The sequence below is a fragment of the Anabrus simplex genome, chromosome 6 (assembly GCF_040414725.1).
Source record: "Anabrus simplex isolate iqAnaSimp1 chromosome 6, ASM4041472v1, whole genome shotgun sequence".
Classification (NCBI taxonomy): Eukaryota; Metazoa; Arthropoda; class Insecta; order Orthoptera; family Tettigoniidae; genus Anabrus; species Anabrus simplex.
The window spans coordinates 12,480,336-12,500,036 of NC_090270.1; the positions used below are offsets into that span (position 1 = coordinate 12,480,336).

Below are 19,701 nucleotides of genomic sequence, written 5' to 3' on the forward strand. Positions count from 1 at the left end.
CGTTGTCATGGCTGGTGTCTTCTGGTATGTCATCATCTTTGTCTGCCTCATTGTCATGTGATTCATGGAGTACCATGTCAATAATGTCTTGGTCATTGAAATAAAGATCAGAGTCATCACCATTTAACCGTTTAGTTACCTCATCTTTGTTGATCTCTTCCTGTCTGGATATTTGTACAATTATTTCTTTCTCAGTGTCGTTCTCAATTAAAATTCCGTCAAAACGTTTATTCCATTTCCCGAGGTTTGGTGACTTTTTCCCCACTATTGAGGACGCCAGTTTACCGCATTTTTCATGTTGATGCTTTTCAGGATTTCAGGAACACACTGATTCAATTGTCTCCTGCGACATCTTTCTATGAAATAACCGATAGTGCCTTTCGAAGCATTCTGTAACACCTTATTCTATAGGCTGGACCAGACTTGTGACATTTTCGGGTAAAAACTGAACAGTGATGTCACCATCCTGCAGACTCTGCTTTTCTTTGAAGCTTTTTAAACTTAAAATCAGACTCAACACTGGGGATAAATTAATCTCTTAACCATTCAGTGACTAGGCAGTAGACATCCAGGAACATTTTTGTTTCAGTAAAACACAGGAACCATCTGAGCCACTCAGCCCGGCAGTCAAGGTCAAATTCCACGCAATTCTTTACTCATCTCTCTTGTGTAGAAAGGTTCGTGATAGGGTGGCTTTCTATTTCATACAAAAAGAGGTTTCCATTTGCTTGAAACAACTTGCATATAGAATGACATAAATTATTTTTCTTTAATTTGTTTTTGTAATTGAACCAAAAACATTGTCCGGCCCCGTGGTGTAGGGGCCAACGCGTCTGCCTGTCACCCGGCAGCCCCGGGTTTGATTCCCAGCCGGAGATTTATAATTGTAAATGATTAATATCTCTGGCCTGGGGACTGGGTGTTTGTGCCGTCCTTGACGTTCCTTTCCTCACATTCGATGCTACACTTCTGCAATTCCAATTACATGCAGGTTCATATCATATGGTGCAAGTAGGGGCAAAAGATCTCTATAGGTCGATGCCCTGAGCAAATAGCATTTTTAAAAATACCAAAAATGTTTCAGATCAGTTTGGTTGAATGGTATTTCGATTAAAAATGTTTAGGATAATGGAGGTTCTACTGTATTTCGGATACCGGGTGTGTGTGTGTGTGTGTGTGTGTGGTCGAGAAGGGATTTATGTTTTTAATTTCACCTTTTTAGCTTCTGACTAAGGAGATCATCTGTAATGTTGAAACTTCTATCGAATCATGTCGGTGAGGAAGTTTGTCTTGAAATTGCTGCCATTATTAAGCCTTTCAAGCCACCCCATGCTCTAAAACTGGTGAAAATGAAGACTCGGTGGTCAAGAAACCTGATTAAGGCAATGCGACCACAGTGCTCCTTCGTATAGAGTGATAAAGAATGATCTTACCAATGCCACCGATAGTAAAACAGCATCTGGTCTTTAAGGTAGCTTGTTTCCGAGTGACGTTTCTCATGGTTTTAGAGCGGGTTTCTAGATTCCCACCTGTATGGTCTTCCTAAGATCTGTAAAAACCGAATTTCCCCTAAACTTATTGCCAATACTGCTTGCAACCTTGGAGAACTACATAAAGTGAACATTAGGAATTCATTACAATTTATTAGTATTTTATTCAATCTGTGTATGTCTCTCTCCTAATGATATTCTGGTCAGTTTTGATGTGTCTTTGTTCACTAGTGCTCCAGTCATGAATACCTTGTCCCTGTTGGATAAGATCGATTCTGTTAATCTGTTTCATCTTGTCCTTACCAGCTCATATTTAGTTTTTCATGGTCAGTGATCACTAATCTTTATATGTAGGGTTTGAAGAACCATCGATCTGACCGAGATGTTGTTGACACTTTTGTCATCTGGCCCTGTGGTGAACATGAATTATCCATATTTTAGGGTCGTTTGGAACAGTTTACATCCAAACATCAAATTTACTCTGAAGACTGGACATGGAGGATGTTAGCCGTTCTTGAATGTTTTGATTTCTAGGAAGTTTGGTATACCATAAACCCACCCATACTAATTATACACTGATATTTTGATAGGTCAACTCTCTTAACATCCTTTCAGAGGTCAACACCCTTATTAGCTGAGCAAGGTTGGTTTGTGAAGAGGAAAAGTTAGACGGTGAACTTGAGTTCCTAGCCGGAACATTCCTAACCAGTGGCTATTCAATGAAACAGATTAATGAAGTGCTACATCCTAAGTTTAAAATTTTTATGTGATTCTCCTCCAGGGAATTTGGCCTTCTTGCCATACGTAATGGCTGTTACCGATAGATAGGATTAGCAATATATTCTTATAAGGCACACTATCAAGACTATCCTCATAAGTTCTTGTTTGCAGTCTTTTAACCCTCTTAAGAGTCGCGCGGGGTGTTGACAACACCCCATGTTCATTTTTTAGGCTAAATCTTGCGATTGAGTTCATTTAGCTTGCTGTAATCACTTATACCTTTCTAAGCGACCTTGACCATGAAGTGTTGGAGTGTTTTTAATTAGAATTGCTGTGACAGTCGTTAGCGCTCTTTCTTCACATGTGGGGTGTCGTCATACCCCCCGCGCAACCACTGTCGTAACATTTCCGGCTCAGTACTCAGTTCTCGCTTGAGTGGTGAAAGTCACATTTTCTGTGAATGTGTTAGTTATGAGCGACGTGAGGCTAGAATACGCAAACTTTTAGAAGAAGATGAAAGTTGTGAAGAAGATTTCAATGAGTCAGATCCAGAAGAAAGCAACAATTGTGAGGAACTTATCCAGGACAGTGATACAGAGGTTGATAGTGAAGAAGATAATGATGGACAGAGTGATAATGATTCAGTTCACCATGAAGGAGGAAATCATTACTTGGGTAAAGATAAACAGACGAAGTGGAAGAAAGGTCCCCCTCCAAGGAATGTTAGGATGCATCAACAAAACATAGTATTGCATCTCCCTGGTGTCAAGGCTCATGCTTAAAGTGCTAAGTCAGTGCTCGAGTGTTTTTCGCTATTCGTGGATGATGTAATAATCAGAACTTACTAATTGCACAAACATTGACATAGACACTATTACATGTTATAATTCTCATATTTTGGTCCGTATTGAATTGTACAGTAAAGTCAAAGAAATATTAATGTTTATTTATTCCACCTATTCAATACATAAAAAGTGATTTTAAATTATAAGGACATGTTTCGCTCTTTATTTAAGGGTATCTTCAGCCTAAATCTCAATCTGAAAGATAAAAAAATCAGGATCCTGATTGTTCTTAGTTGTTGTTGATTTAAAAAAAAATTAAATTACAAATGAATGTGAGGATGATGTAGGAAATAGTTAAGATATTCTTAATAATAAAGTCTTACAAACAAATAGACGTAATTTTATGCACTTTCTTGAATGTCCTTGTCTAAAAATGTGGTAACAAGTTGCATATTGGTAGTTCTATAAGAGCGCAAATTGCTACGTTGGATCTTGTAAAGCGGCGCCCTGTGTTGGTGGAGGGCGTTAGAGAAAAGTTTGGATCCTAAACAGTTCAAACGTCAAAATAATGATGAATGTTGCTGATTACTCCAAGTGGAGTTTAAATACATTTTAAAGCTAGTAATGAGATGTTTCTGCCGCTCACTCTATGCTGTAGTGGCGAGGAAATGCTTGATACTTTAAGTGCGGTTTATAATAACATATGAAGTGGTTAGATTGTTGTAAATCTCGTGTGAAGAGATAAAACTGTAGTCTTCTTAAAGCACGAGTGAAGAAGAGTGCTCCATGGTAAGCAGCTGGAAGGAGCGAGTGTAGCTTCTTGTGTAGAGTCGAAAGGGAAATTTGGTTTGAAGTCTGTAACAATAGGAGATTTACGTATTAAGGAATGATTTTGGAGGAAAGGAGAGTTCAAAGAAAAAAACGATGTGTGTAAATTCACTTACCTCTTTAATAATGTTAAATTGGTTGATGTAAATTTGAGTTGGAGAGAAAACGTTGTGTGTAATTTCATTTATTTTCGATTGTAATAGTGTTAAATAGTTGCTATGGTAGCTTTGAAATGATTGATACTTGTGCTACTGGTGTTACAACGATGTGAGATTAAAGGAGGAGAGGGTCTAAGCGGGGTGTCAAGTTTATATGCTATTGGCCGCGGCACGCAGCGAGAAATGAGTTCAATTCTCAGAACAAAAACAAAGAGAAACGCTACCGACTGCTTCAAGTGGAGTTCAAATAAATATTAGAGCCAGTCTGTAGTCAATCCCTTGTGAGGAGATAATTCTGCCGCCCTCTCAAACTGTGTTGCAGGAGTGAGGGAAAAGCCTGACAGTAAGCTGCCACAATAATAAAGTTCTATAAGAACTCGGTCAATTCCACTAAAAGGTGTCCTGTAAAGGGTTGAGGGTGTAAGAAATCAAATTATAGCTTTAATAGTCTGACAAAGAAGAGATTTTTTGATCATTCCAAGTGGGGTTTAAAAATTTTTTCCCATTTTTTTTTCTTCCCCTTTTTATAAAAAAAAATCTCGTGAAATGGGATAATTCTGCAATCTTCTTAAAGCACATATAAAAGAGGAAGGGTGCTTGATGGCAAGTAGTAGTGTTTATAAGTAGCCACAACAATATAGTTCTTTGGGAACACAGTTCTACTAAAAAGGCGTTCTGCAAAGGATTGAGGGTGTAAGAAATCAAACTAGAGCTTGAACCTTAGGACATTGATGAAGGAAAGATCTTCTGATTATTCCAAATGGGGTTTCAAATAAAATTTTAAGTTGCTAGTTTGTTGCCGATCTCATGTGAAGAGATAAGTCTAGTCCTATCAAAGCGTGTACTTGCATTGAGGAAGAGTGCTCGATGGTAAGTAGCTGTGTTTTTTCTGAGAGGTGTGACTGTGGTTTTTTATATAGAGAGTAGAAAAAGAAAAGATGGTTTCAAGTCTGCAATAAGAGGAGAATTATGTATTAAGTGTATGAAATTAAAGGAGAGGTAAAAAAAAAATTTTTTTTGACTGTTATAGTGTTAATCAGTAGTTTGATACCTGATGCTTGTGCTTCTGGTGTTATAACGGTGTGAGATTATGGGAGGTGGTGGGGGATTAGGCCGGGTGTTAAGTTTGTGTTATTGGTAGTGGTGGGATTGTGGGGACGGACAGGGTAGGAGTTGTTTTTTAAAATAGAAGGGGTCCTGGAAGATGATAATTTAAGATTATTTAGAATGTTGTATTGATTTAAATTTAGCGATTGCAGTAATTTTGGTAATATTTCGTATAATGGGTTTTTTACTTCAACTATATCATTGAAGTTTAGATTTTTGTTATAGTATTGGTCTAAAAATATATAGATGTTTTCTAATTCATTCATCAATTTCCCTTTACCTACTTTTCTAATAATTGTGAGGTCTTGATCTATAGTGGTGAAATGATGTCCTGTTTCTTTCCGATGGGAACTGTCCTGTTTCTTTCCGATGGGAACTCTTCCTCACTCGTACACGCTTTGATAGGACTAGACTTGTCTCTTCATACAAGATCGGCAACAAACTAGCAACTTTAAATTTTATTTTAAACCCCATTTGGAATAATCAGAAGATTTTTCCTTCATCATTGTCCTAAGGTTCAAACCGTTTATGCTCTAGTTTGATTTCTTACACCTTCAATCCTTTGCAAAACGCCTTTTTAGTAGAACTGTGTTCCCATAGAACTATATTGTTGTGGCTACTTATAAACACTACTACTTGCCATCAAGCACCCTTCCTCTTATATAAGTACTTTAAGAAGATTACAGAATTATCTCATTTCACGAGATTAGAAAAAAAGGAAAAACATTTTTTAACCCCACTTGGAATGATCAAAAAATCTTTTCTTCGTCAGACTATTAAAGCTATAATTTGATTTCTTACACCTTTTAGTGGAATTGACTAAGTTCTTATAGACTTAATTATTGTGGCAGCTTACTGTCAGGCTTTTCCCTCGCTCCTGCAACGTAGTTTGAGAGGGCGGCAGAATTATCTCCTCACAAAGGATTGACTACAGGCTGGCTCTAATATTTATTTGAACTCCACTTGAAGCAGTCGGTAGTGTTTCTCTTTGTTTTTGTTACTCCCGGTTTGTCCAAAATATGTGAACTCACATTGGGCACATTTTAACCTATAAACACTGATTTGACGGTCATTAAAAGCCTAGGCAAGGGAAAATGATTGAACAAAACGGAAATCTTGTACATTTATTTGGATCAAACTTATAACAAAAATCCGTTATATGAAACAACTCCGAGGTTAATCCAGGCCGTAAATCAGAATAAAGTTCCCAGTATGTTTAAATCACAGAACGCATGCGCTCCAATAGCCACACCTAATGCTAGGCCTGCCCAATCCAATTCAAGTAACGCCTCTCAAGCAACAATACGGATGCACCATTTGAAACTCACGCCCCCTTCCCCACAACGCTCCACCCCTCCGCTACAGCATCAATACTACACTAGGAGTAGCAAGCTTAGCCGTTCAGACACTACTGGAACAATTGGTCCCAGCTAACGTCGACAAGACAAGTAAGTTCATACGATAAACTCACTCTGCAACTATTATCGTATTGGGTTCCACGTTCATCATTCTAATTCCCCGTTTTTTCTCTTATCCAGTTACAGACAACTCATATTCCTCCCAGATTGAATATGCACCAATGGGAAGTTAATCAACAAGAATGACTGAATTTTCCAAAATATTTTTATCCGATAAGCAGTGAATGATAACTATGTCTCCAGCTTACACGCTTCAACCTTAAGCATAACCATGCTTCTTTCTAAATGAATATTCAAACTAATTCAAACCCTAAACGACTTTAACCAAGATTCCAGTTTTGTAAAAATTCTTACGACTCAGACGACCATAACAGTTGAAGAAACCCCAACTCACGCAGTGAAAAATTCTAGTCAATACAATTTGAGAAGCCCCAGTTCACGCTGTGATCAATCCAGTCCACAATTGGAAGTCTAGTCATTATAAAATAAGTTACCTCATTGTTCATAAATTCTGGCAAAGTTAATGCACATATTGTAGATACTGTACATATTGTAAACTATGTAAATAGCATAAGACAATTGTATTTAGTATTAAGTTAGTTTACTATAAGTTCCAATGTTTATAGTTTTAATTCTTGACCTTAAGATTAATATAGGCTGAAGATGCCCATAACTAGGGCAAAACATGTCCCTAACTGGTGTTTTTAATTCATGTAGAATTTAAACACTAAAAATATATATTTTTATTGAAAAGGTGGACACAATAATATCAATCTTGAAAGAGTTTACTTATTGTATCTTCAATACGGAACAAAATGAGATTAGTTACTAATAAGATGCTAAGCATGCCGATGAATCCGAAATAAAGTGTGTGATTAGTATTTTGATACTAGCAAGTGTTTTGCTCGGGACATCAAAATCTCAAAGACTTATGGATCAGACTGGTTTCAGAGTAGATGTAACAACCAGACTACACAAATTCCTGTTCTTGTTGCGTGCTCTTCGGCTTGATGACATCGGACCGACGGCAGGGAAGGGAACTTGATAAATTAGCCGTAATTGGGGAGATTTTCGAACTTTTCTCTCCAGTTATGAAAATAATTACACACCTTCCGAATATGCAACTGTTTAGGAGCAACTTGCTCCTTTTAGAGGTAGATGTAGTTTTCGAGTGTACATCTGAAGCAAACCAGCTAAATATGGTTTGAAAATTATGACACTGTCCGATGCTAAGACATGGTAAACTCAGTAAATGGAAATTTATGTTGGCAAACCACCGGAGGGGCCATAACTCACCGACCGAAGTTGTAAAGAGGTTAGTTCGACCTATTGAAGGAACTGAGTGTAACGTAACTGGTAATTGGTTTTGCAGCATTCCTCTTGCAAGAGCACTTCGTGAAAAGAAACTGACTCTAATTGGTACACTTCGTAAGAATATGAGGGAGTTACCAGTGGAGTTCACGTGTGCGAAGGACAGAGATGTAAAAAGTAGCCTGTTTGGGTTCCGGGAAAATATGTCTGTTGTCTCTTTATGTCTCAAAGAAGAACAAATGTGTAGCTCTTCTGTTGTCAATGCATTTTGATGATGAAATTGATACTAGTACAGGAGATGAAAAGAAACCTGCAATTGCAACAATGTACAATATGACTAAAACAGGAGTGGACATAGTGGATCAAATGTCTGGTACATATTCGACGTCACGGAAATGCAGACTCTGGTCATTAACAGTATTCTTAAGAATTCTTGACGTTGCTGGAATTAACGCTCAGATCATATTCTCTTCAAACAACCCTGAGAAGAAGCTTGTACGCCGAATATTCCTGCGTGCACTTGGAAGGGAATTAGTGAATCCCACAATGCATAAAAGACTCTATACTGAAAGCCTACCCAAGACCATTCGGGAAAAGTGGCAAAACTAACTAGTGCTAATGACCCCAGTAAGATGACAAACGTCCGAGAACAAGCTCTGAAGCAATCACGATGCACAGTATGCCCTGGAAACAAAGATGTAAAGACTAAATTGTACTGTGATGGCTGTTGTAGAATGATGTGTCTGAAACATATGAGGAATATGTGTGAAAAATTTTACCAAGATTCAGATGAACCACAAAGACTAAGTTTCTGCCCTTGTATTATGTTGAATGTATTCTTACATTATGTTTCTCATAACAGAAACATTGAGTGTAATTCTAAAATATTCTTGTATTAATTTGTTCTGTAATGAAATGCAGAAATTGTGAAATATCAATATTTTCGTATGCTTGGATTTTTCTACATGAATATTGCGTATTTTATTATTTTCACCTGCTAGTTTCATTTGTAAATCTATATTACACTTAATAAAATACAATTTTGGAAAAAGTCATTATGTAGGTTGTACTATGAAATGAGAGTTGGGGTGTTGTCAACACCCTGCACAACTACTAACGTTTCAAATGAGTGCACGACTCTGTGAGGGTTAAAGATCTTCTTGCTCTAACCTGTGCTGGAATATAAATGATTTCTTGTTCCTGTGGATCGGTTTATTTTGACCAAACATGTAGGGAGGAGTATCGCAGCCACTTCAATCTTTGCCAGCCAAAGAAGTCTGCTTTGGCAGAGCATGCCAGACATAATGACAGTGAAATCAATTTTGATTAAACATCTGTCATTTTTGAGGAGAACGTTGTATACCAAGAATCATTTGTGACAGAATTGCTGAATAGCCCATTAATTTTATTTAACAAAGGGAATTGCCACTCATATATACTGAGTAAATCATGGATCACTCTATCATACAGTCATCATCTTTCTCCTTGACTTTGGAGGTTGCAGATTGGTTCTTCCCATGATAGCTGTTGAAAAGTTGTCCAGAATTTTGTTCTCTATAAAAATGTTAACCTTCTGATGTGTTCCACCCACTTCCAAAACCCAAGAGTTCTACAAAGCATTTTCCTCAAAGGGTAAGTACTAAATCCTATAGGTACCGTGCAGATAGGTCGAAATGCTACTACTAGCGCTACATAGTGGCCCGTTCTGAAACAAGAGGTGTGGCGTAGTGCGACAGTCTCAGTACATGTGTGTCATTCGAAGAAGTTGCGGGTTTAGAGCGGTTCAATTCGGGGATCTAAGTGAATCGTCATGCAATAAAGGAAGAAACCTTGTTGTCATTGGCCACGTGAACGGCATTGAAAAGTTAATTTTGAATGGTTTCGGATACATCACAGGAAAAGTCACCCGACAAACGTCTGTCACTTTGCCGCCTTATATCGTGAAACTTGAGGTAGGCAAGGTGTAGTTAGGTAACAGTTTATAAAGTTTATTTAGTAAGGATTGCTTAATGCATGTTTGCTAAGTTTTACGCATTTTTATTTTGTGTTCAGGTTGACTAGAATCGTAATGTCTACCAGCGAATGTTCGTGTCCTGCCGGCGCCAGAGGAACTTTCAAACACCTAGCTACGGTAGTGTATTATATAAATAATGAAAGTGTTGCCTCCAAAACAGACTGTCTGCAACAATGGGGAAAACTGAGCCCAAAAATAATGTCAACAGAAAAATGTAGAAAAGGCAAACCCGTAGAACTGTTCGGTAAAAAGACTTTGGAGACATCTCTTTCCCCCTTCGAATTAACTGAGGATATTTTAAAACATATCCCTTGCAGTCTTCGTACAATGCTTCGAGCAGAAGCAAGTACTGAAATCGAACAATCGTGCAGGGCCGTAGTCACCTCATTGATAGATAGGGTAGAGAATGATGTGGAGAGAGAAGACTGTGAGGAAATTGTGACACGGCTATTACTCGTACATTTGCAAGTGCGCTTGCCAGACATATACACCTTTTGCACTGTGAGTGACGAAATGTATTTTACCAGCAAAATGCAGGTTTGTACAGATTATATAATTAAAATTTCTTTGAATAGACTATCTGAATCAGGAAGCCTTCGATGGTTTCCAGAAAGAAAGATAAGAATATCTGTTAGCACAAAAGCATATCGGATCAAAACTAGGCGACATAACTTTGATACCTCTCGCATTTGTAACTGAATCTCCAATTGGGGAGCTGCTTTGAACAATCTTTCTTACGGAAGTGAAATGGAAAGTGAAGCAATAGAATGCTATGGAAGTTCATTTAATTTTCGTGTTATTCGATGTGGGTTAATAATCCACAAGAAACAACCTTGGATTTGTGGATCTCCAGATGGCATAGTTCTCAGAGGAAATGTAGCTGACAGTGTGTTAGAAGTTAAATGTCCATCTTCCTGTAAAGATAAACCAATAGTAGATGAGTCAGGAAATGTGCGAGTACGTTACCTTTACTTTGACGAGCAAAATAACATACAGTTAAGGACAAGTCATATGTATTAAATAAAAATACTGATGTACGTAACTGGCTTGGGAAAATGTGATCTATATGTATATAGCAAAGCACAACAGTTGACAATACCTATTTATCAGGACAATAAGTATGTCGAGGAATGTCTCACCGAAACGACTAAGTTCTGTTTCAGTAATTACTTGCCAAAAATTAGCGATATTCCTAATAATAATGATTATTATTTATTTGTCAATTCTTGCTTGTTGAACGTTGAACAGATCAAAATGTAAACAAAGAATATATAAAACGAAGTGTTGGTAGAAAAATTCTGAAACTATTCTTTAATTATTGCAGGTTGTAAATTCGTAACACGCAACACATATGCACGATGTCATCCATGTGTGGAAAAAGTTCTGTTGGCAATTTCTGTAATATATTGTATATTTTGATTCTTTGAATACACCTTTCTACGCGAATTCTAACACTCTCAATATTGTCCTGCTCTCAACTTCCTCAGCTGTTAATCTCTTGTCATGTAAGAACGGTGGTGTCACGATTATGGCACCGCGGCCATATAAGTTAGTTCTGATGCCAGGAAATCATTCATCAGCCATGACCTCGTCGCCAGGTGGAAGGAAAGTTAATAAACCACTGTCGGTTGTTATGAATGGGTCGCTAGCTCTTCCACCGTAACATTTAGGTTTAAAGGCGATCACACCTCTAGGCGTGATTGCAATTAAAACTTCTGCAACCCTTGTATTGAGAATGAGATTAGAAATACTCTCTGATCTACTTGGGGGGGGGGGGCTGTTCAACCCTAAATTGCTTGCAGTCAATAATGACTCGACAGTTACCGTAATTTCTCTTAAATACTGGAGGCATTGTTTCTTGAACACTTTCCTTACTGGGCCAGAACATGAAATGTTTCGTACGCAGTGCCAGTTGAATAAGCACGGTCGTAAAAATACGTGAAATTGTTGTCCTGTGAACTCCGAATAGCACTCTCAAAGCAGAATAGGACAGTACGGTTTTCATTTTCACTAGGAAAATCGATAATCTGTTGTTGTTTGTTTTTTTTTTTTTTTTTTTAGTTTTTTTTTTTTACATAATTTCGAAACGTTACAGTTTGTTAATAACGCAAGCAGCAAGCCAAAGACGTTGAAGTTCACACCTGTTCAATGACGCATTTGTGTATTGTTCCTTATGGACCTGTTGCTTTGGAAACCTGGACCCTTGATGTCTGCATGATCGTCTTCCGTTCCACACATTTTATCATGTTTCGTAATGTTTCCTCCCAAACCGAAATTAAGTGGAATACATGCCTGTGTATTTACGTCGTTTTCATTTAGTGAACAAGAAAACATGAAGTCTGAACAATGAAAATCAGATGCATCTGTTCCCACGGATGCATCCTTGGTTATGTTACTTGGGCAAACTGTACTTGAAAATTTTCCGTCTGATTCTTCCTTTTTTAATCGCTTGAGTTGTCTGTGAAAGCGCTGTAAGCTGGGTCCTGGCGGCACATTCCTCTTCTTGTATTCATCCGGAAATATTGTCGGAACATTGGCTGGACTTAGTGAATGGCCAGATCTTCTGTTTCTGATGAAATGTGCACTACATATTCTTGAGTAAGTCGTAGGTTGCCAAAGTGATCCATCGGTGCTGAAAATTAACACCGAAATTAAATTAAATCGGATCAATTGAACTTACTGCAAACATGTGCAGTACGTATGTGTAGACCTTACTTCGTTCGGTTAACTGCTTGTATCCATCGCCTCCTTCGGTCCACTTCTATCGCTCGTTTTGGAAAACAATAAAATTGTACTTCACTTCCCGTATTGGAACATCCGACAACACAACAATTGCGTTTACTTGATCTCCTTTTCTCTGCCATTATCATCGGAGTAGCTACACGCTCAGTCATAACGGATCAGCTACTGCGATTCTGGAGTCTGTCTCACGTGTTGTTCTCCGCCCGGCCGCTAGAGCGACACGCACGGTGCTTATAGATTTCTTCATACTGGAATGATGCACTAATAGTCTGTTACAGTGAATTGTGCTGAGAATGGTTTAAGTTTCATATACTATGGTAATAGTTAAATTATACTTAACTAGTGTTTTGTATAGAATAAACTTTCCACGAACCTTCTCGCGGACCAAACACACAACCCTCCTGTGGGTGGGGGATGCAGACGAAGAATACACCCACGGTATCCCCTGCCTGTCGTAAGAGGCGACTAAAAGGGGCAACAGAGGGATGGTTATATTAGAACCATAAAACTACTTTTGACTAGTACCACAATCATGGGTCGCTTTTACTTGCACATAGTACCACTATGTTAGGTACCAAATAGGTTTGTGATTAGTAGCAAACGAGTGCACGATGGCTTTTACAGTACCTGAGATTAGTAGCACTATATGAGCGACACCATGGGATGAGGGAACCCATGGTTCTGGCTTGCCTATGATTAGTACCCACTACATGAGGAACACCATGGGATAGTACGAGTCCCTGTGGTTAGTACACTTATGTGATGAACACCATAGATTTGCGTTGCCTGGCACCGCAATGTGCAAAACACCATAGGTCTGTAATACATGTGCGAATTTCATTACCTGTGAGTAGTGCCATAATGTGCGGAATACCGAGAGTCTACACTACTTTTTATTAGTACCGCAACTTGACAAATACCATGGTTCTACTTTTCTAGTGATAAGTACCATTTTGAGGGCCCGATGACTTGGATATTGGACCCCTTTTGACTACAGGTATCATCGATTCAGTATCGTGCTATAGAAGCAGTTACTTGGTCAGTAATACTATTGTTTAACGCTAGTTTCTGTGCATGTGGGGTACTGTGGGTCGGTTCCACTGATCGTTTTACATTCATATCCATCCATTCATTCTTCGTCCTCACATTTTGAATTCTGGTCAGTGGAGGCTTTTAATTTGTCATTTCATTTCGTACCATTAGGGGCCGATGACCTAGATGTTAGGCCCCTTTAAACAAGCATCATCATCAGAATAAACTTTGTGCAAGAATTTATTTAGTTTAGTGCCAGGAGTGAGGTTGCCTGGTACAGTTGGTAATTTTAAAAAAGCAGTACGTTGCATTTGGGAGATGGTGGGTTCAAATCCTACCGTTGGCAGCCCTGAATATGGTCTTCCATTGTTTCCATAATCACTCATCATTAATAATTTTCATTATTTCCTTAAGGCTACGGTTGCTTCCTTTGCAATCCTTGCTCTTTCCCGTTGTTGCGTTGCCGAATACCTTCACTGTGTTAGTGCATCTAGCTTCACATAGGTCTTCATGAAATATTGACGATTTTGAAGAAGTCCATTGGACTGTGGATGAAGTTGCATTTCTTAATGAAAATTAGGTCTGATGCTACTGTTGAAGGTAGTGTTGGCTACTGAATGCATGATTCAAAGCAGTGTATCGATTCATTCAAGTGTCAGAGTGAATCGATTCACAGGAACGGCGAGCTCACGGCACACGATTCAGCTTAAACTCCCAGCAGACAGTGCTGAGTGGTGCACTCACTGGACGTTGACGGGGAGCCGAGCTTCCGCTGCAGCGAGGCAGTGAATCACGGCACATCGAAAGAATCGTGAACAGGCGCGGCTCAGTGAGACACAAGATACACACGGCTCCTTATCGGCTCACTGGACACACGGAGAGCCGAGCTTCCACTGCAGAGAGACATACAGTGAGCCATGGTACACTGAAAGAATCGTATGCTATAATGGACTCTTGAGCTCAGCTCATTTGAAAATAATAACCCTTTGCATTCACTGTCCTCTTCTTATAGTGAGATTTAAATAAGAGATGGATTTATTTGCAGTGTTAAAAAGGTAGTCAAAACATAATTCTGAAGTAGCTAGTAAGTAGGTAGGCTACTAGGTTGTACTATTTATTAGTTTAATGAATCTTAGTATTATAACTTAGTTGACATTTGACAAACTCGACTCTAGCCTGCCCTATGACTATGAGTCATGCTCATGACCACTCAAAATACCTATTTTATATTGGGAAGAACGGCTCGGTATTCTCTCACTTCATATGTCACATCGTTGCACAAGCCTTCAATCATATGTGGACAGACGCAATAACTTAACCAACAGTGTGTTGAATCAGGAAACCAGCGGGCTACTGTACATCTCGGGTAGCCTATACAAAATATGATGATTTAAAAAAAATCCTCAGCTGGTAGAAAAATACACATTTTCAAAAATGACTGAGCAAGTTGTCGTGCGGTTAGTATCGCGTAGCTATGGGCTTACAGTCGGGGGATGGTGGGTTTGAATCCCACCATCGGCAGCCGTTAAGATGGTTTTCCATAGTTTCTCCATTTTCACACCAGGAAATGCTGGGACTGTACCTTAATTCAGGCCATGGCTGCTACCTTCCTAATCCTAACCTTTCCCACCCTGCATCGCCGGAAACCTTTGATGTATTAGAGTGACTAGCATTTTTTTTTTTCTAAGAAAGGAGTTCATAGTATGAAGACCAGATGGCAGCTTCGAGCACTGAATGCTGCTGCTGTCTTACCAGCACATACTACACAGATGCAGTAGGAGCGGTGACTAATGTGCCGTGAATGGGATCACTGTATCGATTCAGTAACGTGAACGGAATCAAATGAATCGATTCAGTAAAATGATTAAGATAGATGTTCGTAATGTTTCCTGCTTGGTTAGCATTCGTATTACAAGTTGTCCATTTCATGACCGTATCGATGTTTAATCAAGAAGTATAAATAACCACCTAATCGATACTTTATTAATGCCTCAGGCAAAATTGAATAAAATTAAAACTTACTGGACATGTTTCGACCACTTAGTGGTCCTCTTCAGCTTATTGTCATAATGTTTTTCTTTTCAGTTCTTTATTTATACAGCTGAAGAGGACCACTAAGTGGTCGAAACATGTCCTGTAAGTTTTAATTTTATTCAATTTTGCCTGAGGCATTAATAAAGTATCGATTAGGTGGTTATTTATACTTACTTCTTCAGTAAAATGAATCGAATGTCCCATCACTAGTTGAAGGGTCTTGTTTCAATGTTTACACAGGAGCAGCAGCTTTATGGCTAATACGAGGCCTGTGGAAATGCAGTTGTCTATTTGTGTGGAATCAGTTGCTGAGGGTTTCAGAAACATGTACCACTTCCAGGAAACTGCCAACACTTTACGTTTGCACAGTGTTTTTTGAATAGGCCTCTTGTCTTGTTGGGGAGTTGATGTGGTTCTGATGTTGAGGGTCAGGGAAGGTTGTGAATGTGTGTTTTAAGATTTTATTGATTTTTTTTTTTTTTAAGAACGAGATTATATTTCGCTGCTTATCTGTGAAGGGTACAGAGTTCATACCCCGGGAAATCTGGGTTACCTCTAGTGTTCAAGGCATTGTTTAGGTTGTCAGGGTCTTTGGGTTTGATGTGTACGGAGATGTCAGTTGTGCAGATGCAAGTCATTGTCAAGCTGTGCCACTGTCAGTTGGAGAAACAAATATATTTGTATGTGGCATTATTTGGTTTATTCAAAAAAATACTGTGTTGTGCTGGAAATGTGAAATTTTTGTTATTTTGATATACCGCTAGAATCTGTCTTTGAATATCAAGGAATGTCTGGCCCTTGGAGATGTGAGTGTTGATTGCAGACTACCTACTTGGTTTGCCCCATTGTTGTTACTACTGATTGCCGTGTTTTCTATTTTAGGAGAGAATAATAGATTCCAAGTGAAGTTCTCTGATCCTAAAGTGTGCAAGAGCTTTCTGTTAAGCTGCTGCCCTCATGAGATTCTCTCTTCTACGGTAAGCTTTCGTTCTTTATTTCAATTGTTTTTGATTTATATGAGTTTACTTGAATTCAAATAAGGTTCTTAGTTTCAAAATTTTCTTAATTTTTCTTTACTAGATTTGTTAAGGGCCTTAGAGGCAGATAGATATTGGAGGTGGTTTTTATGATGGAGTGTATCTTATTGAAATGATTATACCTTGAGATTGTTTATTACAGTCTATTTTAATTTTTTGATCTGTTCATGTATGTCATCTCTTTTGTTTGAATTATTTTGCTGATTTTATTAATTTAAAATTCCACTGGTGGAATGTGATATAGTATTAATGCAACAAACTGTAGTTCTTTCCAGAATATCACGCCTTAAGTTGAGGATATGACAGGTTGAGTTTGAGATTTAGATATCTGTAAGTACAAATACTGTATAATAAGTGGCTAAGACCAATCTCTATATTATGTCAGGTACAGTACTTTTAAATATTGTTTTTGGAAGTACTCGATGATCCTTTTGGTAAGTAAGGTGGTAGTTATTGTAAGGTGACAAAATCAGTTAACATTTTAAAGCATATTAAGTCACCGCTTCCCTAAAACTAAATTGAAATGTAGTCTTGTAACATTCGTATTTAATAAATGAAGGGTGGCAAAGAGCTTTCCGTGTTCCAGAAGCCTCAGTCTGTAAGTAACTCAAACTCGTTTGCATGGTGCTCTTAGTAGTTCCGAAATGCAGAGGAGAGTTTGCTGTGAGTATATTCGCTTTTTTGTTCTCAAATGATGCCGAGGGTTTGCGGACTTCATTCGGTGATGTACCCTCAATCTTCTTCAACACTATTCCCACAATTTAAAAAGTATTATTTGTAACGTTTAGTGTTTAAAAGTTGCGACTTACATTTTTCAACTGGTCTCTTTCACCCTTAGGGAGATAAAATAGTATTTGACACACACCCATGCGGATAGATTTTGTCACCATTACATCATTCGGCGACACCACTCGAGTTTCAAGAGAGTCTGTAAGTTTCATAGACTAAACACAGGAAGGTTAAGTTCTTGTATTTCTCTTGTTCAGGGATTTTAAAATAATTAAGAAGCGTTCTTTCTGAAATAAATATTATGGCAGTTGATCAAATCTGACGATGTTTCTTCATTATTTGTGAATGTGTAAACTTTACAGGTGTAACTTTTTCCTTTCTGTGATATTGCATTTTAACAAAACAGGATTAGTTGATTATCATTCAGATTATGAAGCATGCAGGTAGTCTGTAAATTTATTTCATATTTTAAAATGAAACTAACCCATTAGCCGTCACTGTGTGTCAATTAACAGCAACTGATCCACATGGGTATATGGTAGAATAAAATGTTAACAATGAAACAGATTGGGAGGGGGTGTATCAGCAATTAATTTGTTTTTATGGTGGGGGTCGTATCATGCAAAAGACAAAGGGAGGATACTATTAAAATTGTAAGGGAAACAGCTTGGCCAAACAGGGCAGAGGAAGTGGCTCTAGATCTGTTTTTGATTAGGTTTCAAGATTTCAAGAAGCTGAAGACTGACCCTTTATTTTATGACTGAGAATGTTTGAGCTGATAGATCTTCAGTTCAACTCTCAGCTCAAGGACTTATTTCTGAAACCCATCAGTCTGCACTATTTTTATAAAATACTTCAACAGCAATATATTCGAATGTACAGGCCCTCAATGGTGGTCACTACCATCTGTGTAAGTGAGCACTTTTTTTTTTTTTTTTTTTTTTCTCCTGTTATTAAATGGACTAGGTACAGTTTGAGTTGTGCAACTGTATGCGGTTAATAAACTCATGGGTCACAGTTTTCCAAGTGTTCTTTGTTTTGTTGAAAATAGTGGATACATATGAGTCTATAATTATGAAGGCTGTGAACATGGATTTTGCTTCATTATTCTAAAGCACCTTCCGAAACTGCTGGCATACACATCTCTCACAGTGGGATATAGCCGGAGTGTCGATCTGAAGTGTACGCAATTACTGTGTTAGTGTAAAATGGCCATAGTACAGGCTGAGTAGATGTAAAATATAGAGGTTTGTTTTTGTTGTGTTGAACTATACAATAGCGAATGGAGTGAACTCTAAGACTGAGAGAAATGGACTAATTAAGGGTAAATCTTTGGTGGTAGGATTAACATAATTGCAGTGCCCATAACCATTACAATCCACATCTACCAAAACAGGTGGCTGTAAAAACATTGGGAAATAGTTTGTCATTGTTTTCCCCTCTGAGGCAGAAAGTGCTGTCACTGTACCCAGGTTAGAAATACTGCATCCGTGGCATTGGCAGACTAGTGTAGTAGTGGCTCCATGAGCAGCACATTGTATTTGAGATCACATTCTTTAAGCCACTCTGTTGCTGAGGAAGTCACTTCAAATGCCTGCATAGGCCCACATTTTACAGTTGCTCACGATGTCGTAGGGCGCTGTTGTTGAAACCTGCTTCCACTTGAAGAGAGAGTCCGTGGTTTGTTCCAACTATTCAGAGTGGTAAGCATCTTATGCACTAGATGAAGTCTGCTGGCAAGGTTTTTACTGGAGATGATGCTGTGTAGGGAAACATCTGTGGTGATTGTGGAACGATTTTTCCATTCCTTCAAAGGGTCAAAGGTGGGTGATGTGATTCGAACCTCTGCCTGTTTAGGGCAGGGATGTCTTCTAGATCCTGTTCAACTTGTTTGTGACAGTGTTGGCAACCGCAGTGGAGCAATTGTTTGATCTTCCCAAGATGGCGGGATCAATCCCAGCTGAGATCAGTGGCATTACGGATGTTTGAATGTGTGTCATTCGGCTGCTGGCATGTTATTGGGCACCCATTTTAACAAAAAGTAAATGCATAACATTATTGCCAAGTTTCTGATCATTATGTGCTTAAATATTATTTAACTAAATAGGTTTGATTTATTTCGATATTTTTGCCGCTCATATAATTAAATACATGTTTGACGTATTTATTCACAAGTACATATTTTCTATATTCAGAGGTATGGTTTCCTTAGATGTTTCTGTCGATGTTTTTGATCCTTGGCAATTCTAGCAATTAGTTCCTGTGTTTCATTAGTGTACCCTTGTTTCCATGTTCT

At 38.3% G+C, this 19,701-nt stretch overlaps 1 protein-coding gene across 3 annotated transcripts in view; it reads left to right on the forward strand.

Annotated features, from left to right (window-relative positions):
- LOC136876029 (putative RNA-binding protein Luc7-like 2) overlaps positions 1 to 19,701 on the forward strand; it is a 131,820-nt gene that overhangs the window by 40,542 nt on the left and 71,577 nt on the right. The window contains exons 1-3 of one of the 3 annotated variants that reach the window (XM_067149639.2): positions 16,532 to 16,616; positions 16,952 to 17,006; positions 17,515 to 17,606. In XM_067149639.2, coding sequence (XP_067005740.1) covers positions 17,544 to 17,606 — 63 coding nt within the window. In that variant the 5' untranslated portion in view covers positions 16,532 to 16,616; positions 16,952 to 17,006; positions 17,515 to 17,543. Of the gene's footprint in view, positions 1 to 16,521; positions 16,617 to 16,951; positions 17,007 to 17,514; positions 17,607 to 19,701 lie in introns of those variants that run through there. The other 2 variants (XM_067149640.2, XM_067149638.2) reach the window with 2 other exon arrangements.